At 41.4% G+C, this 20347-nt stretch overlaps 2 protein-coding genes across 3 annotated transcripts; one reads left to right on the top strand and one right to left on the bottom strand.

Annotated features, from left to right (window-relative positions):
• Positions 1 to 9139: 9139 nt before the first annotated feature.
• LOC139380514 (FKBP prolyl isomerase 7) lies at positions 9140 to 13694 on the top strand. The gene is made up of 4 exons (XM_071123232.1): positions 9140 to 9426; positions 9938 to 10089; positions 13113 to 13240; positions 13396 to 13694. Exons 1-4 carry the CDS (start codon positions 9200 to 9202, stop codon positions 13558 to 13560), a joined length of 672 nt encoding a protein of 223 aa, XP_070979333.1. The 5' UTR covers positions 9140 to 9199; the 3' UTR covers positions 13561 to 13694.
• Positions 13681 to 19845, bottom strand: LOC139380515 (U8 snoRNA-decapping enzyme). 2 transcript variants are annotated; one of them, XM_071123233.1, is made up of 5 exons: positions 19670 to 19845; positions 19429 to 19568; positions 19255 to 19295; positions 18929 to 19151; positions 13681 to 18830 (listed from the first exon to the last, which is right to left on the bottom strand). In XM_071123233.1, exons 2-5 carry the CDS (start codon positions 19558 to 19560, stop codon positions 18636 to 18638), a joined length of 591 nt encoding a protein of 196 aa, XP_070979334.1. In that variant the 5' UTR covers positions 19561 to 19568; positions 19670 to 19845; the 3' UTR covers positions 13681 to 18635. The 2 variants fall into 2 exon arrangements, with proteins under 2 accessions (XP_070979334.1, XP_070979335.1); XM_071123234.1 differs by having other exon boundaries at positions 14358 to 18830; positions 19772 to 19845.
• Between the last annotated feature and the right edge of the window lie 502 nt (positions 19846 to 20347).

The following is a 20347-nucleotide window of genomic DNA, read 5'->3' on the forward strand; positions in this document are numbered from 1 at the left end:
GGAACATTCAATGTCGTCTTGGTAAGCAACTGCAGTGTAGATTGTGTTTTAGATTATTGTCCTGCTGAAAGGTGCATTTTTCTCCCGGTGTCTGTTGGAAATCAGACTGAATCAGGTTTTCCTCTAGGATTTTGCCTGTGCTTAGCTCTATTCTGTTTATTTTTATCTTTAAAAACTCCATAGTCCTTGCTGATGACAAGCATACCCATAACATTATACAGCCACTACCATGCTTGAAAATATGAAGAGTGGTACTCAGTGATGTGTTATGTTGGATTTGCTCGAAACATAATGCTTTGTGTTCAGGACACAAAGTTCCTTTCTTTGCCACTTGTTTTGGCAGTTTTACTTCAGCAATTCAACTCTTTAACTGTTTTAACGTCACCATTGTCCTCAGGGTGAAATCCCTGAGTGGTTTCCTTCTTTTCCAACAACTGAGTGAGGAAGGATGACTGTACTTTGTAGTGATACACCATCCAAAGTGTAATTAACTTCATCATGCTCAAGGGGATATTCAATGTTTTCTTTTTAAATTGTTCTACTAATATGTGCCCTTCTTTGCGAGGCATTGGAAAACCTCCCTGATCTTTGTGGTTGAATCTGTGTTTGAAATGCACTGCTTGACTGAGGAACCTTATAGATGTAGATGTGGGGTACAGAGATGAGGTAGTCATTCAAAAATCCTTGCAATTTATTATGTGACTTGTTAAGCAAATTTTTACTCCTAAATTTATTTAGGCTTCCCATAGCAAAGGAGTTGAATACTTATTACCTCAAGACATTTCAGCTTTACAATTTTTATTTATTTGTAAAACTTTGACATTATGGGGTATTGTGTGTTGGCCAGTGACAAAACAATCTCAATTTAACCCATAAGTGTCTAAGCCCTGTCTAAACTGGAGGGTGTTCTACTAAGCTATATGGAATTGTTTTAAGAAGGTCATACCAATGATTATTTAGCTATTTGATTTAGAATTTGAAGACCCCTTGAAGTAACAGTAAAAATGGAAAACAATTATTTGATGACAAATTAAATGTGTTCGTATGGTCTTATATTATAAGACCATACGAACACATTGAATAACAGATTCACTACATATAACAACCGATAGTCCCCCCAAAAAATCAAAAAGGAAGTTTGTTCTGAAGTGTCTCTCCTATATCTGAGAGAAATACAAAAAATCTGGAAATATATATAAATATATATGTATTTAACCCCTTATTTTTGTGACTAAACAGTCTCCATATAAACTTCCACAATTTTTTTCAACTGGTACCGGGGACCTTCAGACGAGTCTTGTGAGGCCTGTGGGCGTTCTAAAGCAGTCTCACCTGTCATAATAGTTCGTAGGCCAAACTGTTCTGACGCTACAGAAAATTTTGTAAGAAGACCGATTTTCGTGATGCCTCATGGTCTGACAAACACCGCTCTAGCTCTGTCACCTTTCACCGCAGATGTGGAAGTGCAACATAGGCGGATGCGGTGGATTGAGACGCAGCCAATGCAAAAAAACTCCAGATATCTCTAGTTTAAACTGTCAGATTTGTATTTTTTTACTTAAAAAAAACAAACATTTTAAATTCCAGCTGTAACACAACAATATATTGAAAAGTCAAGGGTTGTGAATACTTTCTGAACGCACTGTATATATAACTTTTCTAAATTACGAAACATTTGATCAACTTACCTCAGAATCGTTTTGTTTGAGTGATTAAAAATTTAGATGAGACAGATAACATTTTTAGTTGAGCAAGAGTAGTGGATGCCAGGGAATGTGCTGAATGTTTTTGGGGGGTGGCATAAAGTGGTTTCTGTGAGAATTATAGCGGTGGGAGCAGTTAACCCGGTGGGCTAGATACCCCACATTACCCTAACCCCAAATTGATCTCCATCCAGGAGAATCTGACTCAAAGTATGTGTTGGAGGGTGTTAAGAAAGGCAGAAGATACATTTCTGCATATGTGTGAAATTAGTTTTTATAGCCTTTATAGTTTATGTGTAGGTTTAGATGGGCCTTTATCAGCTGGGCAGGCAACTGTTGGGAGAAGGATGAGCAAAGGGGAAATGTAAACATTCTATAAAACTGCTTACTAAATAATTAGCCTAATCGTGTAGCCTAGGTCTATTGCCCGTTCCTGCGGACTGTTGATCCTGTCCCGTCCTGTACTGAACTAGACTTTAGAATTATGTGTCAAGTCCCCAAACATAAGTGATGCTATGCTGTATGTTTCAGTTATTTTCTTGATTTTGGAGTTTGATAAGACAAAAAAAGTGTTTTTCCCCTCACTAAAAGCCAGGGGCTTCAATAGTCACAGTTGGCCACTATTTCTGCTCATTCAATTCTATTCTCTGGGATGGGCAAAAATGACAAAATGCTGATACAAAATTCCATAAAGAACAATGCATCACAATAAACTACAAAATACTTGTGATGTACTTGTAATGTATTTAATTAAAATACATGTATTTAGTTTTTTAAATCAAATCAAATCAAATGTTATTACTCACATGCGCCGAATACAACAGGTAGACCTTACAGTGAAATGCTTACTTACGAGCCCCTAACCAACAGTGCAGTTTCAAAAAATACGGATAAGAATAAGAGATAAAAGTAACAAGTAATTAAAGAGCAGCAGTAAAAAATAAAATAACAATATTTACAGGTGGTTGCCGGTACAGAGTCAAAATGCAGGGCCACCTGTTAGTAGGTAGGTAGAGTTAATTAAAGTGACTCTGCATAGATGACAACAGAGAGCGACAATGATTTGGAGGGGGGGGGGGGGGCAATGTGAATAGTCTGGGTAGCCATTTGACTAGATGTTCAGGAGTATTATGGCTTGGGGATAGAAGCTGTTTAGCAGCCTCTTGGTCCTAGACTTGGTTCTCTGGTACCGCTTGCCGTGTGATAGCAGAGAGAACAATCTATGAGGGCCTTCCTCTGACACATCCTGGTATCGAGGTCCTGGATGGAAGGAAGCTTGGCCCCAGTGTTGTACTGGGCCGTTTGCACTACCCTCTGTAGTGCCTTGCGGTCGGAGGCTGAGCAGTTGCCATACCAGGCAGTGATGCAACTAGTCAGGATGCTCTCGATGGTGCAGCTGTAGAATCTTTTGTGGATCTGAGGACCCATGCCAAATCTTTTCAGTCTCCTGAGGGGGAATAGGTTTTGTCTTGCCCGCATCACGACTGTCATGTTAGTTTGTTGGTGATGTGGACACCAAGGAACTTGAAGCTCTCAACCTGCTCCCCTGCAGCCCATTAGATGAGAATGGGGGCGTGCTCGGTCCTCTTTTCCCTGTAGTCCACAATCATCTCCTTTGTCTTGATCAAGTTGAGGGAGAGGTTGTTGTCCTGGCACCACACGGCCAGGTCTCTGACCTCTTCCCTATAGGCTGTCTCGTTGTTGTCGGTGATCAGGCCTACCACTGTTGTGTCATCGGCAAATGTAATGATGGTGTTGGAGTCGTGCCTGGCCGTTCAGTCATGAGTGAACAGGGAGTACAGGAGGGGGCTGAGCACGCACCACTGAGGGGCCACTGTGTTGAGGATCAGCGTGGCAGATGTCTTGTTACCTAGCCTTACCACCTGGATGCGGTCCATCAGGAAATTCACGATCCAGTTGCAGAGGGAGGTGTTTAGTCCCAGGGTCCTTAGCTTATTGATGAGCTTTGAGGGTACTATGGTGCCTGGTGCTTCCTGCTTTAATTTTTACTAGGAGAGCTGCCTCTGGGTGACTGTTTTCTTGTTTGCTTATGGCAGAATACAGTTCATTCAATGCTATCTTAGTGCCAGCCTCTGACTGTGGTGGTATGTACAGCTACAAAGAATATAGATGAAAACTATCTCGGTAGGTAGTGAGGTCTGCAGCTTATCATGAGAAACTCTATCTCAGCCACGCAATAGCTCGAGACTTCCTTAGATATCGTGCACCAGCTGTTGTTTACAAAAATACATAGACCGCTGCCACACATCGTATAACCAGCCAGCTGTATGTTGATATTGTCGTCATTCAGCCACGACTCTGTGAAGCATAAGATTTTACAGTTTTTAATGTTCCATTGGTAGTTTAATCTTCCCAGTAACTCATCCATTTTATTGTCCAAAGATTGCATGTTGGCTAGCAGAATTGAGGGAAGTGGGTGTTTATTCGATCACCTCAGACTTCTCAGAAGACAGCTCGCTCTCCGGCCTCTCTTTCTCCGCCTCCTCTTCACACAGATCACTGGGGTCAGGGCCTGTTCCGCCTCGGGCTCGTCAGAGTCATGAAAGAAGAAAAAGGACTCTGCTAGTCCGTGGTGAGTAATCTGTCCTGATGTCTAGAAGTTATTTTTGTCAATAAGAGACGGTAGCGGCAACATTATGCACAAAAAGAGTAAAAAAATAACTTACAAACAACGCAGATTAAAAAACAAAGAAATACAATCAGTTGGGGGCACATAAAACGTCTGCCTTCGGCTCCGGCTCCATCTTCATAATAGTATTGTTATCTATAATTTACATGTGCTCTGCTTAAGTTTGTCAGTAGAGGAGATGCTGGATCATCATCCGGAACAGCAGAGACACAGTTGATCCACATCCAGCCTCAGCCAGTACTAACACAGACCCAGTACAGCCGGCTTCAGCAAGTACTAACACAGACCCAGTACAGCCGGCTTTCTACAAATACTAACACAGACCCAGTACAGCCGTCTTCAGCAAGTACTAACACAGACCCAGTACAGCCGGCTTCAGCAAATGTTTAAGTGGAGAGAACTTGATCTGTGCCTAAGTCGGGGACAGACTCTTGACCAGATACAAATGACAATTTTGGAGGCTGAAAGAAAGAGATGGCGGGATGGCCTAACACATTTAATAAGTATCACCCAGTCTCTGGCTGAAAGAAACCTAGCATTCAGGGGTTCATCAGACAAACTATTCCAACCAGATAATGGAAACTTCCTAAAAGAGGTTGAATTACTGGCAAAATTTGACCCCGTTATGGAAAGTCATCTCAGCAAAATTAAAGATGGAGAGACACATGTTCATTACCTTTGGAAGCACACACAGAATGAGCTGATACAGATTGTGAGTGACAAGATTCTGGAAGCAATAGTGTCACAAGTAAGAGACTCAAAGTACTTCTCCATTATCTTGGACTGTACACCTGACAGTCACCAGGAACAAATGTCCATTATTCTGGGAAGCGTGGCTGTAAAGGGAAAGCCGAGATCAAGGAGCACTTCCTCGGCTTTGTGAATGTTGAGGTTACAACAGGCTTGAATCTGTCCACTGTCACCTTAGATAAGTTGAACAAGCTGAAGATTCCATTTGAAGATTGCAGAGGGCAAGCTTATGATAATGGGGCCAACATGAAGGGCAAGCACCAAGGAGAACAAGCCAGACTGCTTTCAAAAAAATCCCAGAGCTGTGTTCGTCCCATGTGGAGTACATACTATATACCTTGTCAGTGCAGATGCTGCCAAATCTTCAAAAGATACAGTTGGGTTTTTTGGGCATGTGCAAAAGCTCTTCACCTACTTTTCAGCTGGCGCACAAAGATGTGAACATAACCGTGAAGTCATGGAGTGACACAAGATGGGAGAGTAGGCTCCAAAGTGTTCATGCAATCAGTTATCAGGCTTCTGAGGTTCGGGAGGCATTACTGGAAGCCAGACAGGCAATCAACAATTCTGTGGCGAAAGTGGAGGCGAAAGCACTTGCAGAGGAAGTTGGGTCCAACCACTTCTTGATGTCATATGGTGTGAGATACTGACAATGACAAACAAGGTGAACCAGCTCCTCCAATCCGCCTCAATGCAGTTGGGTATCGCAGTGAATGTAATCTCAAATGCAAAGGCCCCCCTCACCACATACCGGGAAACTGGATACTCTGAGGCCCAGACAACAGCCAAAAGCATTTGTGAAGAAATTAATGTGGAGGCTGTTCTGAAAAAAAAGAGACTGAGAAACAGCAAGAGGCATTTCAGCAATGAGGCTCCTGATGAACCAGTGACTGATGCACTGGAAAACCTTGACGTCAACTGCTTCAACATTGTGGTCGACTCTGCTGTGACATCCATGGATGAGAGATTTGAAACACTCAACCAGGTGAAAACCAAATATGAAGTACTGCTGAACTTCTCAGATGTCCAGTGAATCTTTAAAGGCTTACTACTGCATGGAAGCTGAAAATACTCTAACCTTCAGAGATGACTGTGACATCAGTGGAATGGATCTGGCACATGAGATTCTGAATTGACCTGATCTGCCATCAGATAAGATGACTGCCTTTGAGCTGCTTTCCTTTCTCTGTGAGAAAAACCTGGAGGAACTCTATCCTAACCGATGGATAGCCCTAAGAATTGCAGTCACCCTACCAGTAACAGTAGCATCAGCAGAGAGGAGCTTTTCAAAATGAAAGTTCATCAAAAGCTACCTGAGGTCTTCCATGCCACAGGAACATTTGAGTGGTCCGGCCGTCATGAGCATAAATCATGACTTAGGGAAACACATGTCCTATGATGACATCATTGATGATTTTGCCTCAAGAATGTGCAGAAAGGGAATGTTTTGATGGTAAGATTTTAATTCAACATTCAAATGTTTGCACACTTAGTAACATTTAAGATTCTATGGCAAAAGTGAATTTGTGTAAATGACTGCTTAACTAACTATGTGACATACTTTCTCAATTCCTTCCAGACAGTCCAGATTGACTGGTGCCCATGCTGATGCTGAACATGCCCAGGCTGTTGTCACACAGCTGTATAGGTTTTATTTTACTATTAGGCTTATGGGCTTATTGGCTTATGTTTACATTGTATAGACACAGCTAATTGTATAATATTGTGAGGACTGGACTAATTACCAGGCAGCAGAGCCAAAGCTCAGTGTTACATTTGATTATTTTCTACATTTGATATTTTCTACAATTTCTTATTTATGTTAATATTCACTTATCTTAAGATTCTATAGGACATATTTAATTCAATAAATATGGTTTGCTTATACCTCATTCTGTTCTGTATAGGTCGACTTATTCTTAAACCGACAGATGGAGAAAAACATTTTAAAGGAGTGAGGATTGTAATGTGAGCACTGGAGTCTCAGGTGTGACTGAGTGGAATTGGCAAATGGTTTACATGGCTTAGCAGAATTTTGCTTAGGACCCCAGGGAGGTCAGGACCGTCCGTCTCTGTTGGTACCTTAGTTGTTGTGCTTACTAACATGATAATTTACTGAACAGCTAAGGTAGCATATTGACATGCATTTTGGTATTAAAAGACAGCAATGTCGTCAACAACAAATATGTGTTTAAAATATCCAGGAAATCATTAGTTTGATAGCTAGCTGTACAATTAAATATGCAAAAATATGATCGCTAAAGTGAGCCAGCTAGCCAGTCAGTGGCACTGACAGGTTGGTTGAAACTGATACAGCAACAACATGCGTTTCACTCTATCCCATAAAACATTACATTTCTAACCAGGCATCAATTAGCCAACACAATTTAAAGTTTATTAGGACCTTAAATCAATAAGTTAGACACTCACCGGACAACTTTGGAGCTAGGTAGATTTTCAACTGATTTTTCTTCTCCCCTTGACTGGTAGTCAACTGTTACTGGTCTTGGAACTTGTGTGTTCACCAGAAACAACTTCTGGTAAACTCTTTGCCACTAGTAGCAATACATATTGTTGCCAAAGGTTTGCTGCAAATGTACCACTTCTGGCAACATTTTGTGGCACACGATGTAGTTTGTAGAAAATTTGCCACAAACTTGCGGGAAGTTTGAAACAACAAATTCATTTTTGTAAGGGCAGAGAGAGGCTAGGCAGGCCTAGAGATATAGAATCACTCATGTTGTCTCATGTGCAGAGGCTGTAAGACAGAGTGGTAGAACTATTAGGTGGACTGATGGAGCTACCATGGCTGCTCCTGTAGTAAGTGGACCTACTGTCAGAACTGGTGCTTCTACTAGTCCTGACATGGTTTCGAGACCTGTTCAGAAATCTTGCTCCCATAAATGTGCTGCGTCAAAGGACACTTTATAGTAAAACACATTTACTTCATTGGAAAGGTTATCAACAGGACTCGGATTGTGGAAAGCATAAATGCCAGGTTAAAGATGTTTGTGGCTATGATAAGAGAGTTATTAGGGGTAACAGATGTTACTGTCAACATGATTTTTGAAATGTTGAATAATCCTAAGGATGGAATGTCTCAGCATGATAGAGGGGACATTTGAAGAGGTTGGGAGGGTTTTGGGGATAGGGGAGGGTAGTTAATAGGGATTTATTTGTTTAGTATTACAGAATAGAGTACCACAGTATGAGTCAAAATACCCATAAAACCTAGCGGTCATACAGGGAAATGGTTCCAATCGTTTTCCCAACATTCATTTTTTCCATAGGGGATTTAAAAATAAGGTCTGTATCATGTAGTCTTACTGTGGCATGATGTTTTGATGACCATGTAAATCTCTCTAGGACAAGGTGACTTTTTCAAAATATTTGCCTGTATTTACCCCCCCCCCCCCAAAAAAAAAATTAGACGCTAATTATCTGCTAATGTAACTATCATAAAGATCTACAAATGCCATGATGATCTGGATAAGACAGCTGAATCGAGGCAAAGGTAAGAATCTCTGGATTAACTATCTCGTGTTAGCTAAATGGATAAAATGGCTACACTTCTTTAAATGGACAATTCAGTGTACTGTCTTGTGCAAGTTTTAAATTGACACAATACCTGTTAGCAAAGGTGTCAATTAAAGAAGAAGTGCAGGAGCTTGCAGGGATTTGTAGTTTTTCATGATGTCTACTTTGAAGGTAATTAGCATTTTTGAAACTAAGAGTAAATAGAGACCAATATATTGATACAAGTTACCATATCCGAGAGAGATTTACACGAAATACAGTCATTTTTTAAAGTTTTTCTAAAATCACCTATGGGAAAAATGAATGGTGGAAAAACGACTGGAACCATTTCTCTGTTTGACCGCTAGGTTTTATGGATATTATGACACAACTGTGGGGCTCCATTAGGCAAACCATGATTGACCGTACACTCCAAAACAGTAGGTGGCGGCATGCACGTAAACGTTTCTTTACGGACCGCCATTATACCATAGAAGAAGAAGGTCGTCACTTGCATACCAGAAGTGACGTTTTTTGCGCTCCTAGCGAAACTTTGGTGCCACGCATACAGTTTGTTGACATGATGATGATGATGCTGCCGAAATCTCTTGTGCTTAACTTATTTTTATGTCTACAGATTTATAATGTCATTGTTGATGTTACAGTTGCAGTTGCGTCAATCGATGATGTGAAGATAGAGGTGTTATTCACGCCAGAGGACTGCTCAAAAAAGAGCAAAAAGGGAGACCTAATGAATGCACACTACGATGGGTACCTTGCTAAAGACGGTTCTCAGTTCTACTGTAGGTAAGTGTCCCAGATTTACATATAAAATGGCATCAACAATGTAATACTTTTGTTTAAAATAAATGGATTTGCACACCATGTGAGTTTTATAATGAGGGAGCCAGGAAAGGCTCGATTTTGGTCGTAAACTATTTGATAAAACAATTTGTAATACTTTTCTACTGACCAGATCCATCAATGAAAACAGACATGAGCTGGTAAATGCATAATTATTCTATCAAAAGCTTGTAGACCGATATCCAGTGACAGTGTAAAGCCACAATCCTGGATTTTTAGACAAAAAGACAACCCATCCACTTTGGTATAGCTGAGGGATGGCCCTGACACGTGAACCTCTCAAATTAAGCAGATAAGCTCATGGCTCATTAAAAGTTAATGAATGTGCCTATTATTTCAGGACAATACCATGGTAAGACAGTGACACACTCAATAATACTGTGCTATGTAGACATACTGTACCATGAGTTGAGTGCACCTAATGCATCTATCCATTTTCATTTTTGTGTTTCAGCCGCTCAGACAAAGCTGGACATCCTCAGTGGTTTGTGTTGGGAGTCGGACAAATCATCAAGGGCCTGGACATGGCATTGAATGACATGTGTGCTGGGGAGAAACGCAAAGTCACTGTTCCACCTGAGCTAGCCTTTGGAGAAAAGGGAAAAGGTAAGATGGGGGGTAGAATAATCATATGTGCAATAATTGAGCCATTAATGTGATGCTTAAAGAGGCCATACAGAACCTTTGCCTCTTGAGCCGAAAGCAGTCCTGTGGCCTTCATGGACAAAAATATGGTCCAAAAATGACCTCCTTGGACAGAAAGGGGCACACCTCCCTGTATGTATGTATATCTGTATGTGTATATATATATATATATATATATATATATATATATACACACACACACACACAGGTATATATATGAAACCACACAAATGCATATATACAGTGGGGTGAACAAGTATTTGATACACTGGCCATTTTGCAGGTTTTCCCTACTTACAAAGCATGTAGAGGTCTGTAATTTTTTATCATAGGTACACTTCAACTGTGAGAGACGGAATCTAAAACAACAATCCAGAAAATCACATTGTATGATTTTTAAGTAATTAATTTGAGTAAGTATTTGATCACCTACCAACCAGTAAGAATTCTGGCTCCCACAGACGTGTTAGTTTTTCTTTAAGAAGCCCTCCTGTTCTCCACCTGTATTAACTGCACCTGTTTGAACTTGTTACCTGTATAAAAGACACCTGTCCACACAATCAAACCTCTCCACAATGGCCAAGACCAGAGAGCTGTGTAAGGACATCAGGGATACAATTGTAGACCTGCACAAGGCTGGGCTACAGGACAATAGGCAAGCAGCTTGGTGAGAAGGCTACAACTGTTGGCGCAATTATTAGAAAATGGAAGAAGTTCAAGATGACGGTCAATCACCCTTGGTCCATGCAAGATCTCACCTCGTGGGGCATCAATGATCATGAGGAAGGTGAGGGATCAGCCCAGAACTACTTGGCAGGACCTGGTCAGTGACGTGAAGAGAGCTGTCCACAGTCTCAAAGAAAACCATTAGTAACACACTACGCCGTCATGGATTAAAATCCTGCAGAGCACGCAAGGTCCCCCTGCTCAAGCCAGCGCATGTCCAGGCCCGTCTGAAGTTTGCCAATGACCATCTGGATGATCCAGGGGAGGAATGGGAGAAGGTAATGTGGTCTGATGAAACAAAAATAGCTTTTTGGTCTAAACTCTACTCGCCGTGTTTGGAGGAAGAAGAGGGATGAGTACAACCCCCAAGAACACCATCCCAACCGTGAAGCATGGAGGTGGAAACATCATTCTTTGGGGATGCTTTTCTGCAAAGGGGACAGGACGACTGCACGGCATTGAGGGGGAGGATGGATGGGGCCATGTATCGCGAGATCTTGGCCAACAACCTCCTTCCCTCAGTAAGAGCATTGAAGATGGGTCCTGGCTGTGTCTTCCAGCATGACAACGACCCAAACACACAGCCAGGGCAAGTAAGGAGTGGCTCTGTAAGAAGCATCTCAAGGTCCTGGAGTGGCCTAGCCAGTCTCCAGACCTGAACCCAATAGAAAATCTTTGGAGGGAGCTGAAAGTCCGTATTGCCAAGCGACAGCCCTGAAACCTGAAGGATCTGGAGAAGGTCTGTATGGAGGAGTGGGCCAAAATCCTTGCTGCAGTGTGTGCAAACCTGGTTAAGAACTACAGGAAACGTATGATCTCTGTAATTGCAAACAAAGGTTTCTGTACCAAATATTAAGTTCTGCTTTTCTGATGTATCAAATACTTATGTCATGCAATAAAATGCTAATTAATTACTTAAAAATCATACAATGTGATTTTCTGGATTTTTGTTTTAAATTCCATCTCTCACAGTTGTGAGAGTGTACCTATGATAAAAAATGATGTGTTATGATATAATATGATATGATGATATGATAAAAAATGACAGACCTCTAAATGCTTTAAGTAGGAAACATTGCCGATTTTGCAGGTTATCAAATACTTGTCCTCCCCACTGTATATACATACATACATGAAACCACACAAATACATATATATTTATATATATATACACACATACATGAAACCACACAAATACATATATATATATATACATACATGAAACCACACAAATCCATATATATACATACATGAAACCACACAAATCCATATATATATATACATACATGAAACCACACAAATACATATATATATACATACATGAAACCACACAAATACATATATATATACATACATGAAACCACACAAATACATATATATATACATACATGAAACCACACAAATACATATATATACATACATGAAACCACACAAATCCATGTGATAAGAAATGTAATACTATATCATATTAAAGCCAACATTTTACATAAACAATTCACAACTTTAATACAATTTCAAGGGACAGTCATTCAATCTTCTTGAACTAACACCTATTTCTTCATTTTTGCTTATCGTGTGTTATTTCCACAGCAGTTTCTTTGAAGGATTTCCTCCCCTGACAGTGTACACCGCACTGCTTCCTCTTGGCATGTAAGCATGTTGGGCATATGGTGCATTCACAGCATACAGCTGATACTCAAACAGCAGCTTTGCATGCATGTTTCAAGTCTTGAACAGTGGTGGCTTGGGATGGGATTAGGATTACAACTGGTCCACTCTTTATTGTATAATTGTCCTTGTAGAGGGAGTAGCTACCATGAATGCATGCCGTGTGTTAAAGTATTTAGCATGTTTCTTTGTATGGCAATGGCATGAACTATTATATTAACATTTATGACTGCTGGAAAGGAGAAAGAAATGAATTCATTACTATAGCGAATAAACTAGAAATGTCGAATTGGAAATGAAGTTATTCCGTCTGAAAACATTGTCATTACAGTGTTAAATGTTTGCAGTTGTGTTTCTGTGTGAGTCAGTTCAAAGAGTGTTGCCATTGTGTTTGGATGTCACTATTTTGTTTTCACTTTGGGGAGAATATTGCTGTAATGTATTTAAAATGAAATCCAATTTTGTTTGTCACATGCTCCGAATACAACAATGTAGACCTTACAGTGAACTGCTTACTTACAAGCCCTAACCAACAATGCAGTAAAAATAAAGAATAAGAAATAAAACTAACAATTAGTCTGGTTTACTAGGTCCTGTCCCACCCAATGCTACATTGATCTTCGATGTGGAGCTCTACTCTGTGTCTAAAGGGCCACGCAGCCTGGAGTCCTTCAGAGATATAGACCTGGATGACGACAAGGTTCTCACTAGGGATGAGGTATGCTAGTTCATCTATATTCACAAGTCTGAGCAAAGAAACTGAAGAGGGCCTTATGGACAATGTTAGTCTGGGGTGATCATGCATCATGTCTTCAATTAAATTGTCCATTGTTCAGACGAGGACTAACCCATGTTTTGTTTGTTGTTTTGTAGATGACATTCTACTTCAAGGTGGAGTATGAGAGAGATGGTAGTAAACCTCGTGAAGACTCCTTCTATGAGAGAATGGTGAATGATGTGTTCCAGAAGAGTGACCACGATAGAGATGGATTGATAACAGTGAAGGAATACAATATCTATGAACATGATGAGCTCTAGGACCCACCAATGGCTGCACTGACTTACAGTATGAGGGCACATTTGTTTTTGTTTTTTACACACTACAAACATCAGTGGATATTCCACAGATGCTGATTTGGCTGCAGAGTTTGACTAATAAAACCACTAAATTGTACAATTGTCTTTTTTGGTTTTCATTCAAGCGCTAACACACACAAGCGATCCCAGCCCCTCGCCCTTGCTTTACGACTCTCCGTATTGACCACCAAGATGAGACGTAGTCAAATTCAGCTTGGAGAAGGATCTCTCCACTGTTGCTGTGCACAATGGCAGTGTTGCAGATCTGCAGCATTTCAGAGTATTGAGACTCACTGCTGTTGTCTTTCAAAGTGTGGAGGAATTGAATGTAAACCTTTGCTCAGTACTCCTCCACTGCTGGCTCTAGTGCACCGTGTTAATACCAAACAGCACTTTTCTCTGCCTTTCTTGACAAAGGCCCGGTCTCCCGATAGTGATTGAAGTTAGGTTAGGTTTATTTTTTAAATTGATTTAACCTTTTTAACTTGGCAAGTCAGTTATTTAGAACATTCTTATTTACAATGACGGCCTACCCCGGCCAAACCCGGACGACGATGTGCCAATTGTGCCCTTAGGGACTCCCAATCACGGCCGGATGTGATGCAGCCTGGATTCAAACCAGGGACTGCAGTGATGCCTCTTGCACTGAGATGCAGTGTCGTAGGCCACTGGCCAACGATGCATCTTTCCTACAACGTTCGCTCAGGCATGTCTGGATACTGATAGGATCGAAAGAAAGGCAATGCTGCTCTTGGATCAGCTTTCTCCATTCAAATCTTACCTTTATTAGAATTATTCCTCAATACCGACAATGGATCAGCACCTAAAAAGATCACCTATGGCTGCAAATATTGAGGTGGCTAATTCTAAAGCTTACTCTATATTGCACTAAATCAAAATTTGGCAAATCATTGCGCATATTAGGCTACACATCATGAACTATATTGAGACAAATTACAGACATTAACCTACAAGTAGCAAAATAGAACTCCATTGATTGAACATGAAATGTATTTCAATATGATTGAAATAGACCTATAGCCTGTATTTATATTTGAACGCAGTCATCCTGGTATTCATTTGAAGCATCTTCTTATACAGTGTACAAAACATAAAGCACACCTGCTCTTTCCATGACAAGACTGACCAGGTGAAAGCTATGGTCAGTCTTGTGTCATGGAAAGAGCAGGTGTGCTTTAAATACACTTCAACCAGTGTAGGTGAAGGGGAGGAGACAGGTTAAAGGATTTTTTTGGCCTTGAGACATTGTTTACAGTGCCTTGCAAAAGTATATATCCCCCTTGGTGTTTCCCCTATTTTGTTGCGTTACAACCTGTAATTTAAATGGATTTTAATTTGGATTTCATGTAAACACAAAATAGTCCAAATTGGTGAAGTGAAAAAAAAAAAAAAAATGGAAAAGTGGTGCGTGCATGTGTATTCACCCCCTTTGCTATGAAGCCCCTAAATAAGATCTGGTGCAACCATTTACCTTCAGAAGTCACATAATTAGTTAAATAAAGTCCACCTGTGTGCAATCTAAGTGTCACATGATCTAGGTATATATACTATACACCTGTTCTGAAAGGCCCCAGAGTCTGCAACACCACTAAGCAAGCGGCACCATTAAGACTAAGGAGCTCTCCAAACAGGTCAAGGACAAAGTTGCGGAGAAGTGCAGATCAAGGTTGGGTTATAAAAAAATATCAGAAACTTTGAACATCCCACGGAGAACCATTAAATCCATTATTAAAAAATGGAAAGAATATGGCACCACAACAAGCCTGCCAAGAGAGGGCCGCCCACCAAAACTTATGGACCAGGCAAGGAGGGCATTAATCAGAGAGGCAACAAAGAGACCAAAGATAACCCTGAAGGAGCTGCAAAGCTCCACAGCGGAGATTGGAGTATCTGTCCATAGGACCACTTTAAGCCATACACTCCACAGAGCTGGGCTTTACGGAAGAGAGGCCAGAAAAAAGCCATTGCTTAAAGAAAAAAAAATAAGCAAACACATTTGGTTTTCGCCAAAAGGCATGTGAGACTCCCCAAACGTTGGTCAGATGTGACTAAAATGTAGCTTTTTGGCCATCAAGGAAAACGCTATGTCTGGCGAAAACCCCGAGAGCACCATCCCCACAGTGAAGTATGGTGGTGGCAGTGTCATGCAGTGGTGATGTTTTTCCATCGGCAGGGACAGGGAAACTGGTCAGAATTGAAGGATGGTGCTATATACAGGGAAATTCTTGAGGGAAACCTGTTTCAGTCTTCCAGAGATTTGAGACTGGGTCGGAGGTTCACCTTCCAGCAGGTCAATGACCCTAAGGATACTGCTAAAGCAACAGTCGACTGGTTTAAGGGGAAACATTTAAATGTCTTGGAATGGCTTAGTCAAATCCCATACCTCAATCCAATTGAGAATCTGTGGTATGACTTAAAGATTGCTGTACACCAGCGGAACCCATCCAACTTGAAGGAGCTGGAGCAGTTTGCCTTGAAGAATGGGCAAAAATCCCACTGGCTAGATGTGCCAGGCTTATAGAGACACACCCAAGACACTTGCAGCTGTAATGGCTGCAAAAGGTGTCTCCCCAAAGTATTAACTTTGGGGGGGGATATTTATGCACGCTCAAGTTTTTTTTTTTTGTGTGTGTGTGTTATTTGTTTGTTTCACAAAAAATATTTTGCATCTTCAAAGTGGTAGGCATGTTGTGTAAATCAAATGATACAAATCCCCCAAAAATAGGAAAAATGCCAAGGGGGGTGAATACTTTCGCAAGTCACTGTATGTGTGCCATTCAAAGGTTGAAAGGGCAAGACAAAAGATTGAAGTGCCTTTGAACGGGGTATGGTAGTAGGTGCAAGGTGCACCGGTTTGTGTCAAGAACTGCAATGTTGCTGGGTTTTTAATGCTCAACAATTTTCTGTGTGTATCAAGAATGGTCCCACCACCTAAAGGACATCCAATCAACTTGACAGAACTGTGGGGAGCATTGGAGTCAACATGGGCCAGCCTCCCTCTGGAACACTTTAGACACCTTGTAGAGTCCTTCCCCCTTACAATTTGAAGCTGTTCTGAGGGCAACTCAATATTTGGAAGGTGTTCCTAATGTTTGGTATACTCTGTACATTGCTTGTTTGTATCAATTGCAAAGACATTGGCAACTTCATTTGAAGTCAACTTTTTTCTGAAGTTATCGGCAGTCACAGATGTGGATAAACCATGTGATTTTATGTTTAGCCAAGATCTTTTGTATAAAGGGACACGGAAGGGCAAACAACCTCTAATGACCCACTTAGCTGTTCTACGAGTGGTCTTAGGCTGGCGTTAAATTACGAGTGTTTAGAAGTGCAATGTAAATAACTATGGATTTGGGGAAACAGCTCGGAGATTTAACAATGCTCCTATGAAGGTTCTAACGATGAATTTACTAGTCTTAAAATGCTTTTGGGAAACCAGGCCCAGGAGTTACCTTGTTCTGTCTCCCATCTAGTGGCTAATTGTGTACATTACATTATTTAACAGTGAGGCTACAGATTGAAGTCAGAGGTTTACATACACTTAGGTTGGAGTCATAAACTCATTTTTCAACCACTCCACAAATGTCTTGTTAACAAACTATAGTTTTGGCAAGTTGGTTAGGACATCTACTTTGTGCATGACAAGGAATTTTTCGAACAATTGTTTACAGACAGATAATTTCACATATAATTCACTGTATCAATTCCAGTGGGTCAGAAGTTTACATACACTAAAGTTGACTGCCTTTAAACAGCTTGGCTTTAGAAGCTTCTGATAGAATAATTGCCATCATTTAAGTCAATTGGAGGTGTACCTGTGGATGTATTTCAAGGCCTACCTTCAAATTCAGTACCTCTTTGCTTGACATAATGGGAAAATAAAAATAAATCAGCCAAGACCTCAGAAAAAAAATTGTAGACCTCCACAAGTCTGGTTTTTTCTTGGAAGCAATTTCCAAACGCCTGAAGGTACCACGTTCATCTGTACAAACAATAGTATGCAAGTATAAACACCATGGGACCACGCAGCCGTCCTGAGCGAGATGAACGTACTTTGGTACAGGTACAAAAGTATCTATATCCACAGTAAAACAAGCCCTATATCAACATAACCTGAAAGGCTTCAGCAAGGAAGAAGCCACTGCTCCAGAACCACCATAAAAAAGAGAGAGGCTTGCAAGCCGAAGAACACCATCCTAACCGTGAAGCACGGGGTGGCAGCATCATGCTGTGGGGGTGCTTTGCTGCAGGAAGGACTGGTGCACTTCACAAAATAGATGGCATCATGAGGTAGGAAAATTATGTAGATATATTGAAGAGACACATCTCAAGGCATCAGTCAGGAAATTAAAGCTTGGTCACAAATGGGTCTTCCAAATGCACAATGACCCCAAGCATACCTCCAAAGTTGTGGCAAAATGGCTTAAGGACAACAAAGTCAAGGTATTGGAGTGGCCATCACAAAGCCCTGATCTCAATCCCATGGAAAATGTGTGGTGCAGAACTGAAATAGTGTGTGCGAGCAAGGAGGCCTACAAACCTGACCCAGCTACACTAGCTCTGTCAGGAGGAATGGGCCAAAATACACCCAATTTATTGTGGGAAGCTTGTGGAAGGCTACCCAAAACATTTTACCCAAGTTAAACTATTTAAAGGCAATGCTACCAAATACTAATTGAGTGTATGTAAACGTCTGACCCACTGAGAATGTGATGAAAGAAATAAAAGCTGAAATAAATAATTCTCTCTATTATTCTGACATTTCGCATTCTTAAAATAAAGTGGTGATCCTAACTGACCTAAGACAGGGAATTTTTACTAGGATTAAATGTCAGGAATTGTGAAAAACTGAGTTTAAATGTATTTGGCTAAGGTGTATGTAAACATCCGACTTCAACTGTATATAGAGTAAGTTATACAATTGTATAATACAGAACTGTGTGTAACATACTAACAGGAAAAAGTCATATTGAATGTAATTTCTTACATTGTGTGTGTGATTAAGCTGCCCCTCCTCAAGGTTGTTTTCTCCTCTGCTCTGCGTGTGTGAGTGCTGTCTGTAGCTCCTCGGGTGTCACCAGGCCGAAGCGCACTAGAGCGTCCTCCAGCTGAGAGCGAGAGTTCCCAATAAAGGAGTGGGACAAGAATGAGGGAAGCCCTCCTTCTCCTCCCTTTAGTGTGTAGAGAGGAACTCGGACCATCCCCATCACCTGGAAGAGAGGAGGAGGGATTGAGAAGGTAGCGGGGAGATAGGATGCGAGGAATGCCGGAAAGTCAAATGAACATATACTGTACACACAAATGTTACCTCATGGCCATGGTCTGTTGCTGTGCTAGCAGCTGCCCTTTCGACCTCCCTGATCTCTTTCTCTTCCATTCTCCGGGCATAGAAGTGAGTAATGAGGTGAGAGGAAGGGTTGTGGCAGGAAGACACATGATCCTCCAAGGTGACTGACAGTGAGAAGCCCAGCTCCTCCCACAGTTCCCTGCTCAGGCCCTCCTCTAGGGATTCTTCTGACGGGTCAACGAGACTGAGGTCAAAGGTCAGATGTCAGAGCACATATACAGTATTCTGAATCCCAATCTATCCCTTCCACTAGTCTAGAGTAATATTCTCTGTATGACATCACTCACCCGCCAGGGAAACCCAACAGACCATCGAAACGCATCTGCATCTGTGGAGAGAGATAAATGCAGTAACTAACACTAGTCTCTCATGACAGCTGGCCACCGACCAGTGTGCCCAGGAGATTTGGTTCTGAGTGTGGAGATCACTAACACGTGCACGCACACACCCTGCTCTCTCACCAATATGATGTGTCTGATGGGGATTTCTTCGAACAGCTGAGCTTCTGTGTCTGCATAGAGCAATATGTGACACGCATGTCTGCACCCCACACACGCCAACGCCTCTTCTCTAGACAGCTGTCCACTGGCCATGCTGCCGCCTGTACACACACACACACACACACATTAACGCTCCCTCTGTACAGCTGTCCACTGGCCATGCTGCTGCCTATACATACACACAAGCACACGCTGTACACACCACCAAACTCTGCTACTCCAATTTATAGATCTGTTCCACTTTCATCTGTCCCTCTTTTCAAGTCTCAGAGATTCTATCATATATTGTATTGTAAATACATACAGCTACTGTAAAAGTTTGGATCACCGGTCTGTGCAGTGTGGACCACCACAGCCAGCTGCAACTCCTTTCTGTTTACAACCAGAAGCAGGAAGCTTCTGCCTCGTTAGGAAATGGGTTAGCTGAAATCAGGATAAAGCTTATATCGCCACCTGGAGGGCTGGGGTTTAGCTCCCACTTAGAGCATTTGACCAGTGGCATCTGCTTGTACAGTAGAGCAGAGGGTTCTCAAACCTTTTGCGGTTTGGGACCCCCAGGAACCCCTTTTGTGATAGCAAATGAATAGGGGACCTCTTCATAATCAGAACACAACTCGAGTTAAATAAAAATAGCATACAAGGAGTTTTACTATGACTTTGGCAGTGCAGGGCTAGACAAACCAAGTCTCTGGCCTGGGAAGGCCCATCCCTTGGCATCGAGAGAACAAATCTGTTTTCAAGCTAATTTCCTTCAATTCGACACATTTTACCATGAGGCCGAGATAACTTTGCAGTTTTACAGCTTAAATTACAGTGCATTTATGCAACAACAACAAAAGGGGGGAATTACAATAAGTACTGAGTTGAAAAATGCATAATT

Source organism: Oncorhynchus clarkii, chromosome 22 (assembly GCF_045791955.1).
Source record: "Oncorhynchus clarkii lewisi isolate Uvic-CL-2024 chromosome 22, UVic_Ocla_1.0, whole genome shotgun sequence".
In the NCBI taxonomy this organism is placed as follows: Eukaryota; Metazoa; Chordata; class Actinopteri; order Salmoniformes; family Salmonidae; genus Oncorhynchus; species Oncorhynchus clarkii.